Raw genomic sequence first — 9,989 nt, forward strand, 5'->3', positions numbered from 1 at the left:
AAACGTAGAATGTAAAGATTCTCCATAATTATAATTTATTCCTCTGGATGAAAATAGATTTATATATCGTGTTTACTCTCACAGTCGGTTTGAAGACGTTTAGATCCTCGTTTGCCCTTTAGGTTCCTTTAGTTCCCTGTAGGTTCCCTTTAGGTTCTCGTTAAGTTCCTTTTAAATTTCTTTTAGGTTCCTTTAGGTTCCCTGTAGGTCCTTTAGGTTCCATGTAGGTTCCCTTTAGGTTCCCTGTAGGTTCCCTGTAGGTTCCCGTTAAGTTCCCGTTATGTTCCCTTAAGTTCCCTGTATGTTCCCTTTAGGTTCTCGTTAAGTTCCTTTTAAATTCCCTTTAGGTTTCCGTTAGGTTCCTGTAGGTTCCCTTTAAATTCCTCGCACACTTCCCTTGACCCCCAGGAGGTCTTTTACAAAAACGAAGCCCTCAACACAGTGCTGGTCTGTCTAATCCATCATAAACGTGATCCTCCGCCGTCCCTACAGCCGAAATAATCTCAACAGCGTCGTATATACATATACAGAACGCACCTACGCTCTATATATCTATATTTATTCCTATAGAAATGTTTAAAATGCTCGCCAGTGCTCGTTTCTGGCACGTAATCGCAGATCGAATTGTACCGATCGATTAAAACAGAACCGAGTGATCTGACGTCGACTCAGAGTGAGATTTAAAGACGAAAAACAAAACTGTGTCGGCCCGCAGCTAAGTCTTGTCGTGTCGATAATACGTCCAACAACGCCGGGTCGACCCTCCTCGTTACTCCTGAGAACAACTAACCAGGACCAGACAGTGAGAGCACCTCATCCGTCTCCCCGGAGTCCGGAGTCACCTTCCTAAATTCCTCCCTCACTCTGTCCTACATCCTTCCCCTCTCTCTCAGATCTGAGTCTCCTGGACGTTCTCCTTGGAGCCGCTCTTGAAGAGCAAAGGCTCGATCTGTGGGTTGGGTCCTTTACTCATCAGGCCTTTCAGAGATCCGTGAATGCCCAGAGTGGGCAGCGGCATGGAGGAGGGGATGGAGCTCACCGTTACAGGAACCTGAGAGCAGGGAATCTGCATGGTGGGGATCTGCGAGCAGGGGTTGTTGTTGTTGTTGAGCCCCATCCCGGGGCCTCCGGAGAGTCCCAGGCTCATCAGGTTGTTGTTGAAGTGATGGGGCTTGTAGTAGTGGTTCAGGTGGTCCGTCCGAGCCAGGTTGGGCAGGTTGACGATCTCCGGGTGATGCAGGCGCAGGCTCCCGGCGCCCGATCCGACCTGGGGCATGGTGGACCCGCCGGAGATCCCGCTCCCTCGGACGCTGGCGTTGGCGCCGATCTCGTCCTCCACGTTGATGATCTCGATGGCCCGGGCTGGTCCGTGGTGCTTGTGCAGCTGGTGCTGTTTCCGCAGCTTGTAGAAGACCACTAGCATGACCGCCGCCATGAAGGTGATGGCCACGAAACAGCCGATGATGATCTTGGTGGTCTTCATGACGTCGTCCAGGCCGGAGGGGTAGCTGGGCTCGGAGACGGCGACCGTGAACGTGTGTTTGGTCGCTCGAGGGGAGGACGACGAGCCGAGAACCGACAGGGAGGAGGCGGTCGTCGGGATGACGTCGTGCCACAGGCGGCCGGAAGGCGTTGGACCGGGGATGTGGATGATGGTCTCGTTGATGGAACGCGGGGTCGAATCCTCGTCTCCGGTCGATTCGACGGTCTCCACGGTCACAGTGGTGAAGTAGGTGTAGTTGACGCTGGTGTCTGCAGCGGTAACGTTCAGGACGGCGGTCGCTGTGGTGTTGCCGGCGGAGTTGGTCACCATGCAGGTATACTGGCCCGTGTCACGCAGGGTGACGTTTGTGAAGTTCAGTGTGCCGTCGTGGAGCACGGAGATCCGGACACGGTACGACCCATGGGTCATCAGGGTGCCGTTGGGCGTGATCCAGTTGACCGACGTCATGGAGGTTCCGGTGCGGCATTTGAGCTCGGCGGCCATCCCTTCGGTTACGTTGAGGTCGGTCGGAGGCTCTACGATAACAGGGGCGTAGCAGGTGAAATGGCTCTGGTCCAGCTCGCCGATGTATTTGCCCTTCAGGTAGGGTGGCGCGTGGCAGCGGGCGCAGCAGGTCGTGTTACTCGGTACGGTTTCCTTTAGCCACCAGCTCAGCCACAGCACGTCGCAGTTACAAACCCAGGGATTGTGGTTCAGATGAACCCGCTCCAGCTTCTGCAGGGGTGTGAAAAGGTCATGAGGGAGCGAGTGCAGGGAATTGTGGGACAGGTTGAGCTCCTCCAGGCTCTTCAGGTCGTCGAAGGCGTTGCGTTCGATGACGGTCATCTGCGAGTGCATCAGCCAGAGCTTGCGCAGAGACTCCAGGCCCTGGAAGGATCCGGGTCTTATGATCTCCAGCCTGTTCCCGGAGAGCTCCAGCTCCTCAAGTCGGACCAGGGGCGTCAGGTTGGGGATGTCCTTCAGGCCGCACATGCCCAGGTTCAAGTAGCGCAGGTTGACCAGGCCGACGAAGGCGGCGTCCGAGATGTAGTCCAGCTTTTTAAGCTCGCCCAGGTCGAGGCGGCGCAGGGAGGGCACGCGGTGGAAGGCATAGCCTGGCAGGGTCTCGATGGGGTTGTTGCGCAGCCAGAGCTCCCGGAGCTTGCTGAGATACTCGAACGCCTGCGACGGCACCAGCGTCAGCCGGTTGTCGAACAGCTCCAGGGTGTTGAGGTTCGGAAGGCCGTTGAAGGCACCCACCTCGATCTGACGGATCTGGTTCTTGGAGAGCTGGAGGATCTCCAGGTGCCTCAGGTGCTTGAAGGTGTCCGAGCGAATCACCTGGAGGGGAGAAGAATCAGCTCTAGGTTAGTTTAGGCTGAATTAATTGGTTAGTATTTAATTATTTGTACATTTGTAGGACACACTGCTGTCACAATTAAAGAATCGTATTAATTATTAAGAACCAGACTGGCGTATTCTGCTATAGCCCTCCAGATCAAACTCTCCCCAAAACGACGTGGCTAAAAGACAGAGAAATATCTTCGCTTCACTAAACCTCTCCCGAGACGTGACGGAGGGTGACCGCACATCAAAAATCCCTGCAATTTCACATGTCTGAGACTCGGAGCGAGCTGGCAGGTCGTCGACAGCCCGAGCCGCTCTCCGCTGGGTACGGAGCGAAGGCTCTCGGCGGCCCGGTGCCATCACCTCCTCAAAACTCGGGGAGAAAAGGCAGGGGTGTAAAATGCTCTGCGACGGGGGCGTTTAAAAGGAAACGGGGGGTGGGAGCCGTCGAGTCTGTACTCCGAGGGTACAAGGCGACTTGAGAGGAAGGATCTGAGGAGGGAAATATGTAGGATGCCCTCGGGCGCAGAACCATTTTTAGATTTTTTAATCATTTCGAGTGGGGCTCGGGGCTACGACAAATCAAATCTTCTTTTTTTTTTTACGGAAACTGAGGCAGGATAAAGAGCGCTATTATTTTTTAGTCTATTTTCAATGCAGATGTTTTGTGATCCCCCCAGAGCGCAGGCGTTCGAACTGGGTCACTTCACAACCCCTGATTCAGCGCTCAGACTTCAACTGGGATTATTTTTATTTGCTCCCCGTCAAAGATGCTAATTAAAACCGCCAGACTGGGGCGTTCATGTGGCGCAGCAGTAAAACACGCTAGTTCTAATCTCAGCTCTGCGACCGGCAGGCTGGGCGCCTACACGAACGAACGATGATGGGCTGTGGGGTTGGATGCCAGAGGGATTCCTCATAACTGCTACAGTTACGACCTCTGCTGGCTGATCGATGGCGCTGCACAGAGACGGGGGTTAACGTGGATCGGTGCGTGACTCTCCATGCGCGAGACTGAGCCCATGAACTCGTCTCATGCAGGTGAAAAGAAGCTGTCGGTACTGCACACGTGTCTGAGGGGGCATAGCTCTCCTCAATCAGGAGTGGAGGTCTGAAGCCATACGGGTAACTGGATACGACTAAATTTGGAGGAAAATTGGGGGAAAATGGAAAAAAAGCCAAGCTGGGACATCAGAGCTGCCATCTCAAAGTTGTGGGTTCAATTCTCAGCTCAGCTACCGACAGGCACCTACACGAACGATAGGGTTGGTTGCCAAAGGGATTCATAACTGCTGCAGTTACGCCCTCTGCTGGCTGATCGATGGTGCTGCACAGAGACGGGGGATAATGGAGATCAGTGCGTGACTCTCCATGCCCAAGACTGAGCCCCACATGAACCCATCTCATGCAGGAGGGGGCGTGTCAGTCAAGGCTCTCCTCGGCCAGGACTGAAGGTCTGCAGCTGTAGAGAAAAAGCGAAATGAGATCGGGTAACTGGATATGACTAAATTTGGAGGAAAATTGGAAAAAAAAAAAAATAAACGATAGGGTGGTTTGCTGGAGGGGATTCCTCATAACTGCTGCAGTTATGACTTCTGCTGGCTGATCGCTGGTACTGCACAGAGACGGGGGATAACGTAGATTAGTGCGTGACTCTCCATGCGCGAGACTGAGCCCCATTGGAACCCATCTCGTGCAATGGGCTGTGTGTCACGGCTCTCCTCGGTCAGGACTGACGGTCTGTAGCCGTAGAGAGAAAGTGGAACGCAACTGGGTAATTGGATATGACTAAATGGAGCGCGCTCACCTGTATGGAGTTCTCCTGCAGGTTGAGGTACCGCGTGTTGTTGGATATGTTTTCGGGCACCTCGTCCAGGTTCCGCCTGGTACAGATGACCCGACTGGCCTGGTTGGAGCAGCTGCAGGGCGCCGGGCAGGTGGACGTGGCCCCCGCGACGTCCTGGCCCAGGAGGAGGAGCCGGAGCAGCAGATGGGCCAATAGGAGGAGGCAGGGGGCGGGGCTGGGAAGGCCGGTCACCGTGGTGATCCGCATGGCAACTGGGTCATGACCTTTCCTGTTTTCCGGAGGTGTAGTGACGTTCAGAAGGTATCCGTGTCTCCAGGGTTCACTGAGAGTCCTCACGTCTAGGTGAACCTTGGTCCAGGGTCAAGTGTTCCACGTATTCCACCTGTCGCCGTGTCTTGTGAAGGTCGGAAGGTTCTCCGAGGATGCGAGGAGCCTCTCCGGGCGGGATTACTGGAAAAGAGAAGCAGAAGGACACGTGAGAGTCAGAGGGCTCGAATCCCGTAAAAACCCTCATTTAATTACTATAAAGCCTGGATTGCTCACAAACCATCATAGCATAGCGACCAGGGCAATAAAAAAACGCTTCACAAAACGTGCCACGTGCGAGCCCTCGGTCTGAAAGCGGGCGTGGCAGTGCTTTATCGCTCATTTCGAATCTAGTTTCTAATTTAGCGATTGGCGCCGCTCGAATTTCGGATGCAGGGCACGAGGGTGCAGATAGCCGCTCTCCTTGCGTCCCCTTGTAAAGCAGAAAGACAAATTTGGGAGACGGTAGGACGCCAAGGTCTTGGGTTTCGGCGCAGATTAGACGTGACTTGGTGTCCTCGAAGCCGGGTTTCATCATCCTGCTATTCATTCATTTATAGTCTGTTTTACCACCAGTTCATCCTGGTCAGGGTCGCTGTGGGTCTGAGTCACTGGCCGAAAGGCAGGACACACCCCGGTCCATCACAGGGGACTCCTGGAGGAAACCCACACGGACACGGGGAGAACATGCAAACTCCACACATAAAGGACCCTGACCGGCCAGCCGGGGAATCGAACCCTGGACCTTCTTGCACTGAGGTGACAGAGCTACCCACTGCACCACCCTTTACTGATTATAATTGACCTGAGCTGGTGACTTCTCTGTGCCCATATAAACAGAGCTTGTTTGACCACACACACTGTCCACAGTTCAGCAAGCTTTACATCGCCATGGGTTCAGAACCCACACCCTTCCTCCGTGCACTCAATTTGGCACACGATGCCCCTGCTGAGGGTCGAGAGGGGCCACAGAAGGGCCACAGGCTGCTCGGATTCTAGTGGCCACACTTGTGGCCACATCAACCGGACAGTAGGGGTCGCTGTTGCAGCAGAAATAAGGAGATTCAATATCTATACCAGCCCTCTGTGCCACCCAGGCGCCCATCCGAACATTCTCTCAGCACAAGGTGCCAGTTTCGGTTTTCTCAGACCTTGGCAGGAGACCACTACTCCACGTCATTTTGTCCAATCCTAATGTTCACCGCAAGTCGCCACAAAGCGCACGTGTTCTCTGTCATCCTAAATGTACCCGTGGGCGCCGCGTCTTTATTTCGACAGACGCCTCGTCCGGCACCGGGACGAACCTCACCACGGGTCCGTTCGACCTCGCCGACCTCATTAACCTGGTATAAGAGCGTCTGGCGGAACATGGGCGGTTATTAATGGCGACACGCTAACTCATTAGACACAGAGAGGATTGAAGAGCGGGTTCGGCGCTGACGGACGACCGAGCGGCCGCAGGGGGAGAACGAAATGATCGGCGCTAACGGACGGACGCCGCGCAGCCGGGGATGAGGGATGAGGGATGAGGACGAGATTTATGGGAGGATCAGGGACGGGAGGGCTGGAAGGAGAAACGGAGAATTAATACCGATGATATTCCGCCGGAGAAGGAGGAGACGAGCCGGGACGCACATACACACACACACACACACACACGTGCATATAAAGCAGGACGCGGATGGACGGGGCGCGGGAGGGACGGGCGGTGGTTTGGAAGCCGCAGGACGGAGACGCGCTCAGATTAATCGATAATGCGCAACACACCGTGTAACCACGTTAAACACACACACACACACACACGCGCACACACACACACAGACACTGATTCAAGAGAATAAACAATGCAGTGGTAGCTCAGTGGTTAAACTGCTGGACTAGTAATCATAAGGTTGCCAGTTCAAGTCCCATTATTGGCAAAAAGCTGCCACTGTTGGGCCCCTGAGCAAGGCCCTTAACCCTCAATTGTTTGAGCTGTATACAACACACAGTGTAACGGCATTAAACACACACACACACACACACACACACACATACACACTGTGCCACTAGTTCAGTATCTAGTGATAGCTCAGTGATTAAGGTACCGGACTGGACTAGTAATCATAAGGTTGCCAGTTCAAGCCCGTGCCGCAGTTGAACCGGGGGCCGATAATCTCCGTAACGATCGTTATTGAAACATCGTGCTCTAAATTAGCGGCGCCTGGGTTTGATCAGCCGGCGGTCGTGTCATCTTCACGCGTGACTGACGGGAGACGCGATTAGCTGCGAGTGCCGAGCGCGACGTTAAGTGAGCGTGATGGGAGATGGGAGCCGCGCCCATGACTCAGGCGGAGCGGGTTCAGGATGGGAACGAGGCCGCGGCGCGGTCGCTCGAAAACGAATCCATTTATTTATTGATATGCAGCTGTAGCCTAGCGGTTAAGGTAATGGATTACTAATCAAAAGGTTGCTGGTTCAAGCCCCACAACTGCCAGGTTGCCACTGTTGGGCCCTTGAGCAAGGCCCTTAACCCTGAGTTGCTTAGACAATATACTGTCACAGTACTGTGAGTCACTTTGGCCAATGATTGGCCTCCTGATTCCTTACTGCTCACAGTCAAGCGAGCTTTACATCACTAGAAGCTCTGAGGCTGATCAAAATCAAGGCTGTGTAAGGACCCTGTGTAAGTTAGTAGCCCGAGGCGCCTGTACAGAAGTGGAGGAACGTGGGGATCAGCGCATAACTCTACCTGAGCAAGACCGGCCTCACACGCCAATCCACCGAAGTACGGGGGGATAAGAAGGGGTCGGTGTCAGAGGGAGGGCGTGTCAGGCGAGTATACCTTCCTCGTACGCCATCGGGGTCTCCAGGAGCGGAAGACCAACTGGCTATGACTAAATTAAGGGAAAAAAGGAAGAAAATGCAGAAATAAAATAGTATAAAAAAACGCCACCTAGCAGATCAGGCGCCATCCGGCTGGAGCGCCAGTACAATCGTATCTCCCGCTCCAGCCTGGTTTGTCCGGGTTATAAATGGGCCTGCTGGGAAATTTACTTTGCTCAGCATCACAGGGTCCCTAATCTCGCTCCTCTTTAACTACACCCCTCCCTCCCTCGGCCGCTCCCTCTCCCGGCGCTCCGCAGGGTTTCGGTTCGCCCCGTAAACACCGCGCTGCCCTCTGCGTTTGATAAAAGATTAACCTGCAGCGCTGACACGCGGTGCCCCTTCATCCTGGCGCCGTACCCGCATCCTAACCACCTCCCTCTCTCTCTGCTGTAGTATCTCTGTGTCTCTCGCCCATCCCTCTCTGGCTCCGTCCTCGGCGAGGAGCGTTACCATGGTAACCTTTTCACCGAACCTCTCTTCCTCTTTGACTCCGGCGGTACCCGTCCCTTCCACCAGCCCTGACCTGACCATAAACGACGTGCTGTTGACTCCGTGGTAACAGTTTGGGGAAGCGCTCCTTCCTCCTGTGCACAAAGAGTCTGGTGTGATGTCCACAGGCCGGAGCAGAGCCCTGACATTAACCCCGCTGAACACCTCTGGGATGAACTGGAACGTCGACTGTGAGCCAGGACCTCTCGCTGGGACGCCCAGTCTAATTATTAAATTCATGTCTTTTAGACACAACAGTCGCTAACAGGTGTAACAAATCAATGATATAAAGGAAATATGTTTCCAATTTTGCAGCAAGAGTTTAGGGAAGGGCTTTCCTGTTCCAGCACAGAGCCCTGACCTGACCTGACCATAAATTACGTGCTGTTGACTCTGTGGCAACAGTTTAGGGAAGCGCTCCTTCCTCCTGTGCACAAAGAGTCTGGTGTGATCTCCACAGGTCTGGGATGACTCGGAACGTCAACTGTGAGCCAGGACCTACCTCTCGCTGGAACGTCCCATCTAATTATTATAATGATGTGTTTCAGCCACTACAGTCGCTAACAGGTGTAATAAATCAATGATATAAAGGAAATATGTTTCCAATTTTGCAGCAACTGATTAGGGAAGGTCCTTTCCTGTTCCAGCATGACTGCGCCCCTGTGAACAAAGCAAAGCTCTATAATACAGTATAAAGACATGAAGACAAACTCCAGTGTCCTGCTCTGGAATGAACCGGAACATCAACGGAGACTTTCCTGACCAACATCTGCGCCCAGCCATACAGATACTCATGAGCGTCCAAATACTTTTGGTCATATAAAGTATAAACAAGTATTTTGAGAAGTATTTTACGAATCGAGTAGATTTTTAAGTCAAAAACTCATGCCCGTCTCGAGTAAGGACGTATTTCCAGCACCGTCGGCTATAAATTCCTTTAACGCAGGTCAGTAGCTGCACATAAAAGCTCGCGATCAGAACCCACAATAATTCGGCGCCCCACCACACACACCATGATCGTCAGATACACAAACGGTCGCAGACGAAGGAGCTTTTTGTGATTGAGCTTTTTCCGCTCTATCGTCCTGCAGGCGGAGACACGACGGGAGCGCCGGATCAGCGGATAACCGCCGATAAAACAAAGGTGGTGGAGCAGAACCGAACCGGCGTAAATCTGCCGGCGTAATAACGACGCTCGTTCGGCCCGTCCGTGCTGACGGATGCGCCGGCTCCGCGTCACACTACGTCTGTTTCTACTGCAGACCGCGAACACAAACACTGAAATAAGGACAGATAAACAAAAATTAATTTCACAACATTTTGGAGTGTGTGTGTGGGAATTTGTGCCCATTTCTTAGTCAAAACAGCCTTCATTGTTGGATGAGAAGACCTGACTTGTAACCGACAACATTTAGGAGTGTGTGTGTGGGGATTTGTGCCCACTTTTAGTCAAAAGAGCCTCGGTTGTTGTCAGACCTGGCTTGTAATCGACCGTCCGTTTCGCCTCGTGTCCCCTCGACCTCCTATTCCAAAATAATACGCATCACTCCCTCGTTTGGGCCTGTATTTGCGTCCACTCTTTTACTTGTAACCAACAACATTTTGGAGTGTGTATGTCGGAACTTGTGCCCAAGGCTCAAGGGTCAGATATTGTACAGCGTCCCTGGACCTCCTATTACAAAAAAATAC

The 9,989-nt window shown here is 53.1% G+C and overlaps 1 protein-coding gene across 1 annotated transcript in view; it reads right to left on the reverse strand.

Moving 5' to 3' along the window:
* Positions 1-724: 724 nt before the first annotated feature.
* The window catches only part of lrrc4ba (leucine rich repeat containing 4Ba), a 37,564-nt gene continuing 28,299 nt past the window's right edge, over positions 725-9,989 (reverse strand). Inside the window, exons 3-4 of the mRNA XM_062984940.1 lie at positions 4,638-5,087; positions 725-2,824 (exon numbers count right to left, since the gene is read on the reverse strand). Of these exons, the coding sequence (XP_062841010.1) occupies positions 890-2,824; positions 4,638-4,883 (2,181 nt within the window). The 5' untranslated portion in view covers positions 4,884-5,087 and the 3' untranslated portion in view covers positions 725-889. The remainder of the gene's footprint in view (positions 2,825-4,637; positions 5,088-9,989) is intronic.

The sequence above is a fragment of the Trichomycterus rosablanca genome, chromosome 22, assembly GCF_030014385.1.
Source record: "Trichomycterus rosablanca isolate fTriRos1 chromosome 22, fTriRos1.hap1, whole genome shotgun sequence".
NCBI classification, from domain to species: domain Eukaryota; kingdom Metazoa; phylum Chordata; class Actinopteri; order Siluriformes; family Trichomycteridae; genus Trichomycterus; species Trichomycterus rosablanca.